The following is an 18,135-nucleotide window of genomic DNA, read 5'->3' as shown; positions in this document are numbered from 1 at the left end:
TTTTGCATTACTCTCTATGGGAAAGTGCACCTTGGTTTTGGAACCCTTTGGTTTTGGAATGGACTTCCGGAACAGATTAAGTTTGAGAACCAAGGTACCACTGTATTAACTCCTCTTTGTTCTAACTGAGGTAAAAAGTCCTTGTTTTGCAGTTTCATCACTGCAATTTTGCGCTAGGAGGCATTTTTATAAAAATTGGTCCTATGCCAGGTGGGGACCCTGTTGCTCCCCACATCTTGCTGGACTCAGGCTCCCATTAGCCAACATGGCAAATGGTCAAGAATAATGAGAGGTGCACCCGACAACATCTGGAGAGCCACATGTTCCCTATTTCTGCAGTACATCAGCACTGCAGAGGCTACCTCTTGCTTCGAACAGACCTTTCTTGAATGGGAAGGGTGATTTTTCAAAAACCAACCCCACTGCAAAAGGAGTTGAGCACCTCAGAAATGCATGCGCCAGGTCGAGCCCAATGAAAGCCAACCATGCTGCAAATTCAAAAACTGAATAAATAAAAATAGCCAACAGGTGGCTAGGGATCCCATTCCCTTCCCAAAGCCTACCATGCCGGTAGGGCAGGCATAGGCAAACTCCGGCCCTCCAGATGTTTGGGACTACAATTCCCATCATCCCTGACCACTGGTCCTGTAGCTAGGGATGATGGGAATTGTAGTCCCAAACATCTGGAGGGCCGGAGTTTGCCTATGCCTGCGATAGGGCAAGCAATATTCTCCACAATGGTGCATTTTTATTTTCGTTTGCCCTTGGAAGTTATCGGTATCGTGGGGGAAACTGTCTAGACTGCGTGGCAAGATTGTCGTGCCTGAAGCTCTTTCCATGCGGAGGCACCCACCAGAGGGAACTACGTATAGCAATCTCCACATGGCTGACGTTGGAGAGGCACCTGCCCCGAGAGAGGCGTTACAGTGAGGAGGCAGCAGTAGTTTGCATTCAGAAGCACTCTGTCTGTTTGTGAAAACTGCACTGCAATACGATCATTAGTCCCTTCACACAGGAAGAGAGCCGTCAAGAAGAGTTGCAGGCCAGCTTTCTCCCAGATGTGGTAGTCTGGTACGTGTAGAAGTCCCCCGTCCCCGCCCATTGCGAAACAGTCAACCATGTGACCGCTTCTCCTACTGCCCCCAGAAGAAGTCTGGCTCTTTGTACGAATGAGGTCTGCGACCGATGCCTCTCTCGATAGCAGCGGGGCAGGAAAAGAAATTTCCTTAGTAAGTGAAGGTCTCTTTTCTCCCACACTCACAAACACAAAGACCCACATGCACACACGCACACACGTATGTAGGCAGGACTGTGTGTACATTGCGCGCCCATCATTATGCCATGCAGAAGTGGAATTTGGTATCTAGAGCATCATTTGGCATATTTCGTACGTCGCCTGGAGGGATGTATGTGGAAGGCAATTTTAAAAACCACTCTATTTTTCTCTTTCTTTCCTTCTTTCACTCAATGACATTTCTGGCCCTTGTTACTGTGGAGATTATCTAGCCAGGAACAATCAAAATTAAGTTAAAGTAAAGGTAAAGGGACCCCTGACCATTAGGTCCAGTCGTGACCGACTCTGGGGTTGCGGCGCTCATCTTGCTTTATTGGCCGAGGGAGCCGGCGTACAGCTTCCGGGTCATGTGGCCAGCATGACTAAGCCACTTCTGGTGAACCAGAGCAGAGCACGGAAACGCCGTTTACCTTCCTGCCGGAGCGGTACCTATTTATCTACTTGCACTTTGACGTGCTTTCGAACTGCTAGGTTGGCAGGAGCAGGGACCGAGCAACGGGAGCTCACCCCATCACGGGGATTCAAACCGCCGCCCTTTTGATGAGCAAGTCCTAGGCTCTGTGGTTTAACCCACAGCGCCACCCACGTCCCTAAAGAGCACTAAGGAGCTGGCAAAAAACCCCAGCTCGGACTTGGAGTTTCTAAAGGACAGACCTTTGCCTGGAAAGAGCAGGGCAAAAGGTTGGTGTGGAGTATGAAAAGCAGAACTTGCAGAGATCAGGGTGTGGGGCTTTGATTATATCTCCTTGTCCACTTCCCATGGCTAGCGGGAAAATGTATGTAATGCAACCAAATGATGAGCAGATTAGATTGAATTTATTCTGACGTCAGAATCGAAACGCAAGTTCCTCTCAGTGGAGAATGTTTTTTTGCACTCTTGCGCACAAGGTAAACACAGTCCTGGCTAAAGAGGAGATGCAGATCTCCTTTGGAACAAAGACATACCTGGTAAATCTGGTATTGAAGACACTGCAACAGATCAGACTAAAAGGGGAGGGGAAAGAGGAAAGCAGAGATGTAGGTATCATGAAAAAGGCAAGGCTGTGTAATACTACTATCGGGGATCTCAGAAAGCCTCTGAATTTACCCACTAAGTTTTTAAGGAGCAGAATCCTAAAGGCTGCATTTTCTACCTAGAATGAAAGAGTGGTGGTAATGGACGAGCAGGTTCAGGTTGACACAGGTGATCCTACAAGCCTCAAAAGCTTGGACTGTGATGGAGGCTGGGGGGGGGGTCTCAAGTCTTCAAAGAAAGGGTTTCTTGACTGAGAACAGTGTGGGAGCCTTGCTAACTGACCCAGAAGGAAGCCTCAGCTCCTTAACTCTAAAGTGTGTGGGGAACAGGCTGCAGAAATTCAGTGCTGAGAGGAAAAGCACTCTCTATATATGATCAGCAGTAGTTTTCTTTACCATATATAAAAAGGGTAAAGGGACCCCTGACCATTAGGTCCAGTCGTGGCCGACTGTGGGGTTGCGGCGCTCATTTCGCTTTATTGGCCGAGGGAGCCGGCATACAGCTCATCATGTGGCCAGCATGACTAAGCTGCTTCTGGCGAACCAGAGCAGCACATGGAAATGCTGTTTACCTTCCTGCTGGAGTGGTACCTATTTATCTACTTGCACTTTGTGCTTTCGAACTGCTAGGTTGGCAGGAGCAGGGACCGAGCAACGGGAGCTCACCCCATCACGGGGATTCAAACCGCCGCCCTTTTGATCAGCAAGTCCTAGGCTCTGTGGTTTAACCCACAGCGCCACCCGCATCCCATATATAGCTTCATATATATTTCTTTTTTAAAGCGGAGGGGGGTATCTATAGATGGGGTGGCGGTAACAATGCGGTCAAATGCATATGCTTTGAGGAAGGATAGGGCTATGAGACCAGCAACATCTACAGTGGTACCTTGGTTCTCAAACTCCGCAATACTCAAACACCTTGGTTCCCAAACATCAAAAACCCGGAAGTAAATGTCCCGGTTTTCAAATGTTTTTTCAGAAGCCGAACATCTGATGCAGCTGTCAGTTATTGTTTCCGAGGCACCTGCACCAATCAGAAGCTGCACCTTGGTTTTCGAACATTTCAAAAGTCAAACGGACTTCCGGAATGGATTAAGTTTGGCACTTTTGTTTTTGCTATTTATTTCGCGTTTTTGTTTTTGAGGCTTTTTTGGTTAATTTGTTTTTGTGACTGTGTGGAACTCAGTTCAGCTACTGATTGATTGATTGTGTGACTGCAGAAATGGATAAAAGCCCCCCATACAAACAATGACTATCATCAGTGCAAGTAAGAAAAAATAATAAGTTTCATTTTTATCATCTACAATACAGTCTTATTTATTTTATAGTACAGTATATTGATTATTGCTTTCAATTTATGGCTCAATGGTCTCTTTAGATAGTAAAATTCATCTTAAATTGCTGTTTTATGGGTTGTTTTTAAAAGTCTGGAATGGATTAATCTGCTTTGCATTACTTTCTATGGGAACAGACTTCCGAAACGGATTACGTTTGAGAACCAAGGTACCACTGTACAAGAGTTTTCCTCCCTTGCATCGAAAATAGGCTGAAGTCCACTTATATGTCTTCCCACAGAGACTAGCCATGGCTTCCCAGCTCATTAGCAAGCCGTGAAATACTGATATTCAGAATAGTCATGGATCATGCGTGTGGGGTTTATGCTATTTCCTACACGGCAGCACTGTGATGTGTGAAACGGCCGTAGAAGCACTTGCTTCCAATCCAAAGTACTGTAACTGCTTCCTCCTGAAAGCCATTTTTGACTGGGAGAGAGCCAGTCAGATGTAAACAGAGGCTAACATCTTGTGAACTCTGGTCAGCCAGGAGTTTAAAAAGTTTAAAATGCTGATGAGAGGAAGTGTCAAGCGAGAGAGATCATTTACACAGAGACAGGGACAATTTCAGGGTTTGGGTAGCTGGAGAACTAGGACAGAGTTGATATCCTAATGGGGCACAGCCTAAACCTGGATAGCTAGAATACAGAAAAAAGCTAGAGAACAGAAGCTCTAGCTGCCTATTATACTCTCTGGGTGTAATTCAGCGATTGCTGCGCCAGCCTCCACTCACCTTGGCAATGGTGCTGGTCTCCTCCTTGTGTGGGCCATGATCACCACCAAAGCCCGACTGCCCGACATTCTGTGCACGAAGGCAACAGAAGAAAGCCTTGAAGATGTTCCGGCCGCGAGGCTTCTTCGGGGAGGACTTGGACACCAAGACTGAGAAGGGAATGACAAAAAGAACTTTGTTAGATCTCACGGCACTCGTCCAGGACCAAAACACAGGAGCAGGCAAATCTTCATCCAGGGTAAGGGTTTGTGAATTAGGTCTCAGGCAGGTTGAAGCATGCCTCCTTTGGGAGACCCTGGGGGTGGCCCGTGAAGGAGGAAAGCTTCTTCGCTGGAACATTTTTTGACTGGCCCCCAAAACTGACACGCAAGTTCTCCAAACCAGTGCAGGACAGAAAGGTGTGTGCTGCTTTGAGTAAGGTAAAGGTAAAGGGACCCCTGACCATTAGGTCCAGTCGTGACTGACTCTGGGGTTGCGGCGCTCATCTCGCTTTATTGGCTGTGAGGGCCAGCGTACAGCTTCCGGGTCATGTGGCCAGCATGACTAAGCCGCTTCTGGCGAACCAGAGCAGCGCATGGAAACGCCGTTTACCTTCCCGCCGGAGCAGTACCTATTTATCTACTTGCACTTTGACGTGCTTTCAAACTGCTAGGTGGGCAGGAGCAGGGACCGAGCAACGGGAGCTCACCCCGTCACAGGGATTTGAACCGCCGACCTTCTGATTGGCAAGTCCTAGGCTCTGTGGTTTAACCCACAGCGCCACTCGCGTCCCTTCGCTGCTTTGAGTACCAACGTCCAATTAACAGGAATCTGCTAAGATAAGGGCCCTGGCTCAGAGGTACAGTAGCTGCCATGCATGCAGAAGGCATCTCCTTGACATCTCCAGGTAGGGATGAAACAGACTTCTGCCTCAAGCCTTGGAGAGTGGCTGCCAGCATCCTAGAGAAATGAACTGGGAATCTCATGCAACTGGACCCTAGCAAAACAGCTCTCCCAAACTGTGTGGGCGACATTAGCTACTGCAAACGTCACAAAATGATGCCACCGAAGACTGAACTGCGGAACAACGCTATGGACTCAGCTATACAACTGCAAATAAAACGTTTTAAGTGCTTTGCAAAGTGCAATATACAAATGTGACATTAGATGGCGATGGTGAGCTATGGCAAATCCAACATATTTTTCAAAACGTTTTTTAAAAAGCATTTTCACAGCGCTTTTCATGTGTGTGTAGATTTCACCTATGGCACTCTTGCGACAGACAGTGGCTGAACTCAAAATGGCTGCTGCCTGAGGAGGTTTCAGTTTGCTGTGGGCGTTCCCCCAGAACCCACCCTCACAGAACACTTTGGCGTCTACCATCAGTACAGTCTGGGGTCAGGCCAGACAGGAGATAGCACACAAAGGAAACAGGACGTTCCATATTGCCCCCCAGCAACTGGCAGGCAACATGAAGTTTCTGCATTGTCAAGGCCTAGCATAAATTCATGAAACTTGATTTCTTCTGTTGCCGGGGTCAACAAGAGCAGCATCTTCTGCCCACTGTAATTGTAATTTTAATTTATTATTTGTCACACATTAAAAACTTCCCTGAACAGGGCTGCCTTCAGATGTCTTCTAAATGTCAGGTAGTTGTTTATCTCTTTGACATCTGCATTTCTGGCTCCAGCTTTCTCAGCTCCAGTTCTAGCAATTGGTCTCAGGTATTTGGAGCTACCTGAGTGGGTGGCACTGTGGGTTAAACCACAGAGCCTAGGACTTGCCGATCAGAAGGTCGGCGGTTCGAATCCCTGCGACGGAGTGAGCTCCCATTGCTCAGTCCCTGCTCCTGCCAACCTAGCAGTTCGAAAGCATGTCAAAGTGCAAGGAGATAAGTAGGTACCACTCCAGCGGGAAGGTAAACAACGTTTCTGTGCACTGCTCTGGTTCGCCAGAAGCGGCTTAGTCATGCTGGCCACATGACCCGGAAGCTGAACGCCGGCTCCCTCGGCCAATAAAGCGCCACCCCAGAATTGGCCTAATGGCTGGACCTAATGGTCAGGGGTCGCTTTACCTTACAAGGAGCTAAAGACTATAGCCTTGTGGCCTTCATTTGTGTAAAGCCATCATAAGCACACGCCCTTGTTGGATCAGGTGGGCCAAAGCCTAACAAAACCAGCAACCTGCTACTTGCAGTGGCCAACCAGATCCCTATGGGAAGCCTGAAAGAAGGCTCTGAGTGGGATTCTGAGCAGCTGGTATGCAGAAGAGGTGTAACACAGCCATTGTGGCTAAGTAGCCATGAGTACCCTTATGCTCTGTGAATTCATCTAACCCTTTAAGCCATCCAAGTTGACGACCCACATCTTGTGGGAGCAAATTCCATGGTTTAACTGTGTGTTACTAGAAGTAGTGTGTGGGATGCGGGTGGCGCTGTGGGTTAAACCACAGAGCCTAGGGCTGGCCGATCAGAAGGTCGGTGGTTCGAATCCCCGGGACGGGGTGAGCTCCCGTTGCTTGGTCCCAGCTCCTGCTAACCTAGCAGTTCAAAAGCACAAAGTGCTAGTAGATAAATAGGTACCGCTCCGGCGGGAAGGTAATTGGCATTTCCGTGCGCTGCTCTGGTTCACCAGAAGCGGCTTAGTCATGCTGGCCACATGACCCGGAAGCTGTACGCTGGCTCCCTCGGCCAATAAAGTGGGATGAGCACCGCAACCCCAGAGTTGTCTGCGACTGGACCTAATGGTCAGGGGTCTCTTTACCTTACTAAAAGTAACCGTCTGGCCCAGCAATCTGCAGACCCCACAACTAGTGGTCATTTTAAGCCAAGATCCCAAAGATTTCTCCCAGGACATACAAATTATGTGCTCTCCTGCCAAGCTATGGGACCCTTCTTCCCCCTCCCCTCTCGTCTGTTTTGCTTCCTTGGGAGACTCTGGGCCCAGAACATCTTATCATATTCTATGGGTCCATGGGGGCCTTGCAATCGTTTGTTCTGCTTGCAACGAACAAAGTGGCCCCAGATGAACTGCCTTTGTCTTTCCTTGTGCGCCTACAAAGGACTACTGTTGCATCAGTGCAGCCCAGCTGGCGTCCAGTGTCAGAACTGTACCTCCTCTATGCTAAAAACATTAAATTCTACCACCAATCTAAGACTCAAATTCTGCAATTTGTTATGGTTTTAACACATGGATGGAGTTAGTGTGCTTGCTCTTGTTCTGCATACTTTATTGAGCAATGGTCTACGCACGAGCGGGTCACGATTTGCCGCTTCTGCGCATGCGCGCGACTTCATTTTGCGCGTCTGCACATGCGCGAGCGGCAAAACCCGGAAGTAACCCTTTCTGGTATTTCCGGGATGCCATGGGACACAACCTGAAAATGTGCAACCTGAAGCAAACATAACATGAAGTATGACTGTACGGTAAGGTAAAGGTAAAGGTAAAGGGACCCCTGACCATTAGGTCCAGTTGCGGACGACTCTGGGGTTGCGGCGCTCATCTCGCTTTATTGGCCAAGGGAGCCGGCGTACAGCTTCCGGGTCATGTGTCCAGCATGACTAAGCCGCTTCTGGCGAACCAGAGCAGCGAATGGAAACACCGTTTACCTTCCCGCCAGAGTGGTACCTATTTATCTACTTGCACTTTGACGTGCTTTTGAACTGCTAGGTTGGCAGGAGCTGGGACCGAGCAATGGGAGCTCACCCCGTCGCGGGGATTCAAACCGCCGACCTTCTGATCAGCAAGCCCTAGGCTCTGTGGTTTAACCCACAGCACCACCCGCATCCCATGACTGTACGGTACATAAGAATATATAAAGAGACCTGCTGGATCAGGCCAAAGTTCTACCTAGTCCAGCATCCTGTTTTCATAGTGGGCAGCCAGATGCCTATGGGAAACTTGCAAGCAGAACCTGCGTGCAATTGCACTCACCTCACCTGTGGTTTCCAGCAACTGGTGTTCAGAAGCATTGCTTCCTCTGACTGTGGAGGTGGAGCATGGCCATCGCAGCTCATAGCCATGATTGCTCTGATCAACTCCTGCCCGGGAACCAATGTCCCTCTGTGGAATGATGTGTGGATCCAGAACTGGCCTCCACAGTCACATACGGACTCATTGTTAAAACCATGTTTATGGAAGGCAATCTTACTCAGCTACGAGTGATTGCCAAAGAAGAAGAAGAAGAAGAAGAAGCCCTAGATTTGGTAAAGAGGTGAGATTTAAAAAATAATAATAATTAAAATAAGGTGTTGAAAAAGCACTTCAAGTTACAAGTTGTTGTTCAACTTCTATCTCCCTAGTGGTTTATCCTCCTAGTGGTGCAGCGCTAAAACTGCTGGCACATTTGCAAAGCTAAGCAGGGTCCAGCCTGGTTTCAAATTGGATGGGAGACTGATTGTTGAGATTTGTGCACGGCAGGGGGTTGGGCTAGACGACCCTTGAGGTCCCTTCCAATTCTATGATTCTATAATAGTAAGATTTCTTAGAAAAGACAAAAGAACACCAAGGCTACCCTGACATTGACAAGATCAAACCATCGCTAAACATCAGTAAAATGTATAGACAGTTTGTATATTTGTAAGGCACCAGCTCACTCAAAGCAAGATAAAGGCGCCTTTCTCTCCAGCCTACTGGGGGCAGTTTGCTGGAAGAAGGGAGCTAGCTGCCTAATAACTGCTGTGCTTTAGCACCAAGACTACAGAAAGGATGGCTAGATCTGCAGATTAGGTGACATAAAGTGGCCAAAAGGATTCACTCTGGTGCTAGAACGACAAGTGACGAGCCTGGCCAGAGCTGCCCTTGGGTGTCACCTTCTCTGTTTGCTTCAGGCCATGTCCCCTGACCCTAAACAGATACTGTATTTTTCGCTCTATAAGACGCACCAGACCACAAGACGCACCTAGTTTTTGGAGGAGGAAAACAAGAAAAAAAAATATTCTGAATCTCAGAAGCCAGAACAGCAAGAGGGATCGCTGCGTAGCGAAAGCAGCAATCCCTCTTGCTGTTCTGGCTTCTGGGATAGCTGCGCAGCCTGCATTCGCTCCATAAGACGCACACACATTTCCCCTTACTTTTTAGGAGGGGAAAAGTGAGTCTTATAGAGCAAAAAATACGGTTGTAGGAACCCCAGGCTGGGAACAATTTGGAATCACTGCTATCAGTGAAGACCTTGATGGCTTTCCAACAGGTAGCTAGCTCTTCTCAATGTCTAGTTTAGTTTCTAAGCCTCAGCTTGGAGTTCTGCAACCATATAGAGATTTGTGGGGGTTTTTTGAATGAGTCAACAGTGTGATGCAGCAGCGAAAAAAGCTAGTGCTATTCTAGAAGTATAATAATAATAATAATTTATTATTTGTACCCCGCCCATCTGGCTGGGTTTCCCCAGCCACTCTGGGCGGCTTCCAACAAAGACTAAAAACAGTGTCCAGATCAAATGAAGTACTAGTACATTCTATTCTGTCTTGGTCAGACCACACCTGGAATACAGTGCCCAATTCCGGGCACCACAATTTTAGAAGGATGTTGACAAGCTGGAAAGTGTGCAGAGGAGGGCAAGCAAGATGATCAAGGAAACCAAGCCTTAGAAGGAAAGGTTGAGGGAGTTGGGTATGTTTATCAGGGAAAAGAGAAGATATGATAGCCATCTTCAAATACCTAAAGGGCTGTCGCACCTTGGAAGGTGGTAGAGGTTTTTAAGCCGAGGCTGGATGGTCATCTATCATGGATGCTTTAGCTGAGAATCCTGCTTTCCAGAAAACCATACAGTTGCACCTTGGTTTGCGAACGCCTTGCTACTTGTACATTTTGGTTCCCGAACGCCGCAAACCCGGAAGTGAGTGTTCCGGTTTGCGAATGTTTTTTGGAAGCTGAACGTCCGACGCGGCTTCCGATTGAGTGCAGGACTCTCCTGAAGCCAATTGGAAGCCGTGCCTTGGTTTTAGAACGTTTTCAGAAGTCGAACAGACTTCCGGAACGGATTACGTTCAAGAACGGCTGTATTTCCCAAATTCTGCATACAAACACACAAACTAGCCCATGAATAGTACCATGATGTACCCTCCCTCCAGATCCATCATCCATAAACATGCCTAATCTTCCCCACCCCCTGTATTATTAAAATGCATTCCACAAGTCGGTCGTGTGGGGGCTGCACCTCCTGTAAGTTAGCACGAAACCATCAGCGTGTAAAAACGAAGAACGAGGAACTCTTGTGTCTGTGATGCTACGGAGCCACCAGCAGGTGGCACTGCATGCCCACAAACTATACCCACCATTCTACGGTGTTTACTACTAGGTCCCCCCACCACCAGGAGAGGTCAGGAGGAATAATGAGCTTGATTATATATACATATAGCATATAACACACTAACGAGCACACCTCTTGGATTGGGGAGGTGGGGAACTGCCAAGAAACGGGGTGCGCATATTTGACATGCATTTGGGCCACAGCCACGGCAGACAGAACACCCAGATAGGATAAACAACAAAGAGGAGGCAGGAAGCTGTAAGGTCTGCATGGGGAGGAAGCTGGAGAATTTCAAAGGAGCCAGCAAGCAGCCCACCCAGAGAACAGAGTTTCCTCAGCCTTCACAGCAGGCCTTGGCACATGCTACCTATCTCCGCCCCCCCCCCCCAAAAAAGAGAGCATTCACTCCGAAGGAATTTTGCCATCTGTCCACAACGTTAGACTACAGCACTTGATTTAAAAAGAGGGGAAAGGGGCATTCCTCAAGAGCTTGTTGGGAGGGGATCCTAGATTCAAAGACTGGTAATGGTGGGCAATCTTCCACCATTTTAAATAAAATCAAGGCAGTGAGACAAATATGGTTGCAGGTGATGGTTGAGTAGCGTTCTAGGGCGTATCGTCAGTTCACCCCGGGCTGATGGTGAAACCCAAACAGGCTTGGGCTCATAGAACCATCCCACCGAATATATAGAACACAAGGCAACAAACCAACCTCAGCTAAACCCATATACAGTGGTGCCCCGCAAGACGAATGCCTCGCAAGACGAAAGGGTTTTCCGTTTTGGAGCCGCTTCGCAAGACGAATTTCCCTATGGGCTTGCTTCGCAAGACGAAAACGTCTTGCGAGTCTTGCGATTTTTTTCCGCCCCCCCCCCCTTTTTCTAAGCCGCTAATAGCCGCTTAGCCGCTTTACCGCTAATAGCCGCTAAGCTGCTAATAGGGTTGCTTCGCAAGACGAAAAAACCGCTAGATGAAGAGACTCGCGGAACGGATTCTTTTCGTCTTGCGAGGCACCACTGTACCACAGACTGACAACTCTGCAACAAGCACCACAGCCAAATGAAGCATATGGAAATCACTTCAAATTGACGGACTGGTGACCCCCCTCCTTTTCTCCTCCCCCTCAAGCCATTAATATTGTCAGCACCACCACTATCCCCCTGCTCCACCCCTCCATAGAGACCCCTCAATCCCATCCCCTCCCCAATATTCAGAAGACAACAATTCACCCTCTCCACTCCCCCCTCCTCAATCATCCCAACAACCCACAATCTCAGCCCCCCACCCCAAGGACCCTACCGGCGGCACAAAAAGAACCACCACACAAACAAAAATAGACACACACACCCGCCAACCTCTCGGGCTCTTCCTTCATCACACAAAGGCAACGAACGAAATCAGTAGGTACAAGAAAAGGAAAACAAAGAAAGAAACCCATACAAACTAAAACAACACCCCCAACCTCGATAAAACAATCAACAAACAGGCTAAAATCTGACACACAACCAGCACAACGGTTGTGCCAGAGCGTGCCAATACCCATATCCCTACCCTAACACGCCAACAAACCAATAATGTTATTAGCAACACTGACAACATTGCTTATAAACCTTATACCCAAACACAGGCGTCACAAAGGCACTTAACACCATTTCAATGACCATTCCCTATCGCAAACGACAGAGAGGACAGCCTGTTCTTAAACAAGGCCCTCCATGCCAGCTGAGACCCAGTACCAACTGGTTGGAAGCAGACAGTCCACATTTTCCCAAACAAACACCTATATAACTACATATAGGTTACTTTCTGTAATCTACCCCCCCCCACTCTTTAACCCAAATCTAATTCTAACCCCCCTCTTCCCCCACCCATCACACTTTATGCCAGTGCAACAAAATAGGTTTGATAGACAATATAAGGTGAGAGACACAGGACAGCCCAGATGGGGAGGAGGAGGAGGAGGAGGAGGAGGAGGAGGAGGAGGAGGAGGAGAAGAAGAAGAAGAAGAAGAAGAAGAAGAAGAAGAAGAAGAGGAGGAGGAGGAGGAGGAGGAGGAGGAGGAGGAGGAGGAGGAGGAAGAGTAGTAGTAGTAGTAGTAGTTTGGATTTGATATCCCACTTTATCACTACCCGAAGGCATCTCAAAGCGGCTAACATTCTCCTTTCCCTTCCTCCCCCACAACAAACACTCTGTGAGGTGAGTGGGGCTGAGAGACTTCAGAGAAGTGTGACTGGCCCAAGGTCACCCAGCAGCTGCATGTGGAGGAGCAGGGAATCGAACCCGGTTCACCAGATTACGAATCCACTGCTCTTAACCACTACACCACACTGATTCTCAGCAGGGAATCATCCTATAGAGTAGACAAGCAGAATGGCTAGCTTAAAAGCAATTGCACTAAACGTGAGGGGCTGGGGAAACCCCATCAAAAGAAAATGCATCGCCTCGTATGTGAACACCATGAAACCACACATTGCCTTCCTACAAGAAATACACAATCCACCCAAAAGAAGCAAACTCCTGAGCGATCTCCACTTCAGTCAACAATGGGTTGCGCCTGGCCCAGGAAAGGCCTACGGAGTAGCCACATTACTCAGTAGAGACCTGAACTTCAAAGCCACAACAGTCCTAAAAGACAAAAGAGGCAGATTCATCTTCGCTAAAGGGACACCAGATGGCAAAACTAAACTGACAATCGGCTCCATATTTGCCCCAAACTCGAAACAACTAGAGTTCATCCAGAATACACTAAACAAATTCCTCTCCTTCTCCAATAGGGAAGGAATCCTGGGAGGTGACCTCACTTAAATATGAGAGGTATCTCCCTGAAAGACATCTACCCTACAGCCCGATGGGCAACCTTCTTCCAAAGGAAACCCCAAACAATTAGGGACTCTTACAAAATTCTAAAAAAAGAGAGATCTCTATGACATGTGGGGTGAAGAAAACCCAGGAGACACCAGCCACACATTCCAGTCTGGGCGCTACGGCACAGTGTCCAGATTAGATAGCATTCTGCTCACACGAGGTCTGAATCCCTTGGTTGACTCAATGAACTTAGGTAGCATTAAGATCACAGACCAGGCCTCAGTAGAAGCTACACTTAAAATAGGAGAAGAAACACGAACCACCCCATCATGGTCCTTCAGTCTCATGCTAAGCACAAATAAACTAATTAGAGAAAGTCTCACAAAAATTCTCCAAAACTACTTCAAAGCATCCTCAAAAATTAGCAAAATAGAAGAAGACATCATGGCCCTCTCATCACAATACAAACAGGAGCTAAAAGACACCTTAAACAAAAAGGAGGTAACTAGATTCTCTAGAAATCAACCAAACAATGATCAACATTCTATACTCAAAGCAATGCTTCTATGAGTATGGAGGGAAAAACTCCAGACTATTAGCAAACAGGTATAGGAAAACATCACTCAAAACAAGAATACACTGCATCACCCAAAAAAGAAGGCAACATAACATTCTCCCCCAAAGAAAACCTCAGAATCTGCGGAATTTTACTCTAACCTATACATTTTCCACAACCCACCTGAGGAGGAAATCAGAAATTTCCTAGCAGGACAGACCATGCCAACCTTAACTGATGAGGAACAGGAATTCATGGACAGTCCTATCACCCTGGAGGAAATACATACAGTCCTCAAAAACCTGAAACCACACAAAGCCCCAGGCTTTACAGCCGAATTCTACAAGAAATTCCAAGAAGCTCTAATGCCTTACATAACTTGCCTATTTAACGACATCATAAAAGGGGGGACCATTCCTAAAACCTGGACAGCCTCCAAAATACTCTCTATCCCAAAACCACTCAAAAACAGCCTCAAAGTAGAATCATACTACCCAATCTCATTAATAAACCAAGACTACAAGATATTCACATCAATTTTGGCCTAAAAAAATTCCCACACAAATTAATAGCCCCAGACCAGATGGGCTTCATCCCTGGTCGCAATATAACAGACCTCATAAGGAAGCTACTGAATCTTATCGAACACAGCAAGGCAACTAAAACTCCCACTGACAATTGTGTCCCTAGACATTCTCAAAGCTTTTGATTGCCTAGAGTGGAAATACCTATTAGCAGTACAAACTAACATGAAATTTGGGCCCAACTTCTTACAAACCCTCAAACAAATCTACTCCCAAGCCTCAGGAAAATGCAGGACTAATAGTATGGACTCTAATACCATAGCAATCAAAAGAGGCAAAAAACAAGGGTGGCCACTGTCTCCCTTCCTATTCACCTTGGCTCTGGAACCTCTAGCAACACAAATCCAAGCAGCCACAGACATCAAGGGAGTGGAAATAAAAGGCAGAACCTACAAATTAGGGCTCTTTGCAGATGACCTAATGGTCACAACATCAGACCCCATAAACACAGCAACCACCCTAACCAAATAACTCAACACATTTGCGATGGTATTGGGCCTACAAGTAAAGACAACAACAAGAATCTGCTGACAGCATAAGAATCAATATGGCTAAAAGGTAAAGGTAAAGGGACCCCTGACCATTTGGTCCAGTTGTGACCGACTCTGGGGTTGCGGCGTTCATCTCGCTTTATTGGCCAAGGGAGCCAGCGTACAGCTTCCGGGTCATGTGGCCAGCATGACTAAGCTGCTTCTGGCGAACCAGAGCAGCGCACAGAAATGCCGTTTACTTTCCCGCCAGAGCGGTACCTATTTATCTACTTGCACTTTGACGTGCTTTCGAACTGCTAGGTTGGCAGGAGCAGGGACCGAGCAACGGAAGCTCACCCTGTTGCGGGGATTCGAACCGCTGACCTTCTGATCGACAAGTCCTAGGCTCTGTGGTTTAACCCACAGCTCCACCCACATCCCTATGGCTAACCTGACCCAAAAATCCACCCTCTCTCACACAAAAATAAATCTCACCACAGCTAACCAAAGACAACTAACCACACCCTAGGCCACCCCAACCTCTCTCACCACCAAGGAAGTATAAAAAGCGAATAGAAAGAGAACCCACACAAGTGACACTGACACAAAACCCCACACATTCACTAAGCGGAAGAATAGAAGCATTGCCACCCCACCCAACCTTCCCCTCTTTCTCCCTATTTTCTTTCCAACCTAATACAGTCGTACCTTGGTTGATGAACACCTTGCGACTCGAACTTCTTGGCTCCTGATCGCCGCAAACCCGGAAGTGAGTGTTGCGGTTTGAGAACATTCTTTGGAACCCGAATGTCTGACGCGGCTTCCAATTGGCTGCAGGAGCTTCCTGCAGCCAATCAGAAGCCACACCTTGGTTTCTGAACGTTTTGGAAGTCAAACGGACTTCTGGAACAGATTCCTTTCGACTTCCAAGGTATGACTGTACTGCATGCAACACTAATGTCTCACAACAAATGAAACTGATCTGTAGAAAACACAACTTGAAAAAAGAGACAATGCACGTATTTTTGTAAACTAAGAAAACTTTAATAAAAAACATTTTTTTAAAAAAAAAAAGTGGTTTGAAAGTCCCTATACACACAACAGGGGCAGAGCTTGGTAATACGGCACCTGAGCGAGCACAAAATTTGGTGTGTCCCCCATCACAAATATTTTTCACAATAATTCCTTTCGGTACAATTGCTTTTTATGGAGCTTCTCAGTCGGTAATAGGTAAAGGACCATCCGAACGGTTACGTCCTGTCGAATTTGATTATAGGGTGTGACGCTCATCTCTGCTTTCAGGCCGAGGGAGCCGGCGTTTGTCCGCAGACAGCTTTTTCTGGGTAATGTGGCCAGCATGACTAAACCACTTCTGGTGCAACAGGACATCATGATGAGTGCTAGAGCACACAGAAATGCCATTTACCATTTTCAGTAAGGTAAAGGGACCCCTGACCATGAGGTCCAGTCATGGCCGACTCTGGGGTTACGGCGCTCATCTCACTATTGGTCAAGGGAGCTGGCATACAGCTTCCGGGTCATGTGGCCAGCATGACTAAGCCGCTTCTGGCGAACCAAAGCAGCGCACAGAAACGCCGTTTACCTTCCCGCCAGAGTGGTACCTATTCATCTACTTGCACTTTGATGTGCTTTCGAACTGCTAGGTTGGCAGGAGCAGGGACCAAGCAACGGGATCTCACCCCGTTGCGGGGATTCAAACTGCCAACCTTCTGATCGGCAAGTCCTAGGCTCTGTGGTTTAACCCACAGCGCCCCCCGCATATAAATATATGTATTGCGGGGGAACCTCTTGCACCGCACTAAAGCCAGCTCTGTTTACACATCCCCAAAAAGATGATTTCATAACACTACTTACAAAAAAGAAGACTGTTTCTTTGCATTTCATTTCCCTCTGAACTCTCTTATCTATGTTCCCCATCCCATCTCACTCCACATTATGAATATCTATTTGCCAATTCAGGGTTACACGCCATGATCTGGTGAAAACTCGAACCAGGGGTAGCCAACATGGCAGCCTCCAGATGGTTTTGGACTCTTAGCTCCTATGAACCCAGGGATAAAGGGAGTTGTGGTCCATTAACACCTGGGTGGCTGCAGGTTAGCAACCCTTAGCTTGTGCCATACATAAGAAAACTGTGTGTCTTTAAGGTGCTGCGAGAACAGAAATGGATTGGGTGTGTGCACAAGAGAGAGCGAGCTTTCTGTATTGTCATCTGTGCTTCGTTCTGCCTGCGATGAAAGCCCCAAGCAAAATGCTTTGGTTTGCCTCCTGCAAATAATGCTGAATTGCCATGAAAGTGAAAAGACATAAAGGAGCTTATAGAGCAGCTCTCACACACTGTGTTACATCAACAGGGTCCAGCGCCTATTGACACTCATAAATCTGAAAGGCAAGGGAGACAGGGCAGGTTCCCTGTTCTGCCACGGACTCCTCTGTGTGTCAGAACCGGCTGAGTTGCATGAATAGGAGTTTCACAGAAAAATGGCCAAAAGAATATGAACTCCTTATCCTCTAGGACAGCGGTAGGCAACCTTAAGGCCTGGGGGCCGGATGAGGCTCAGTCGCCTTCTCAATCCGGCCCGCAGATGGTCTGGGAATCAGCATGTTTTTACATGAGAATGTGTCCTTTTGTTTAAAATGCATCTCTGGGTTATTTGTGGGGCATAGGAATTCGTTCATTTTTATTTCAAAATATAGTCCGGCCCACAACATGGTCTGAGGGATGGTGGACCGGCCCCCTGCTGAAAAAGGTTGCTGACCCGTGGGCTAGGAGGAGGCCCTGAAGGTGCGTGCATGGGTGCTGGAAGAGGAAGATAATCTCACTCCCTGTTTCTGCTCTGCTTTCTCCTTTCTTTCTTAAAACAGGGAATTCCATGCAGGTGAGTGGGTGGGCTAACAATACATCAAGGAAGCGTCTCTGTCTCAGGAGCTGTGGGCATGGCAGGGCGTGCATGGCAGGGCGATGCCGTGTTTCTGTTTACAGGAATGGGCAAGGGTGGTGCAGGATGGCAGCAAGAACCATGTAGGTGGAAAAGCAGCAGCACCAGATTGGCTCCGCCGATGCACTCACACAGCCCCAACCTCTTCGCCCTCCACTTT

The 18,135-nt window shown here is 47.6% G+C and overlaps 1 protein-coding gene across 2 annotated transcripts in view; it reads right to left on the bottom strand.

Annotated features, from left to right (window-relative positions):
• The window catches only part of CTDSP2 (CTD small phosphatase 2), a 66,070-nt gene that overhangs the window by 9,182 nt on the left and 38,753 nt on the right, over nt 1–18,135 (bottom strand). Inside the window, exons 2-3 of one of the 2 annotated variants that reach the window (XM_081845312.1) lie at nt 4,376–4,524; nt 2,240–2,278 (exon numbers count right to left, since the gene is read on the bottom strand). In XM_081845312.1, the coding sequence (XP_081701438.1) occupies nt 2,240–2,278; nt 4,376–4,524 (188 nt within the window). The remainder of the gene's footprint in view (nt 1–2,239; nt 2,279–4,375; nt 4,525–18,135) is intronic. The other variant, XM_081845313.1, reaches the window with a different exon arrangement.

The sequence above is a fragment of the Podarcis erhardii genome (genome assembly GCF_964252035.2).
Source record: "Podarcis erhardii genome assembly, chromosome: 2".
NCBI lineage: Eukaryota > Metazoa > Chordata > Lepidosauria > Squamata > Lacertidae > Podarcis > Podarcis erhardii.
The sequence above is the reverse complement of the archived record's forward strand: the minus strand, read 5'-3'. Positions and strand labels throughout refer to the sequence as shown.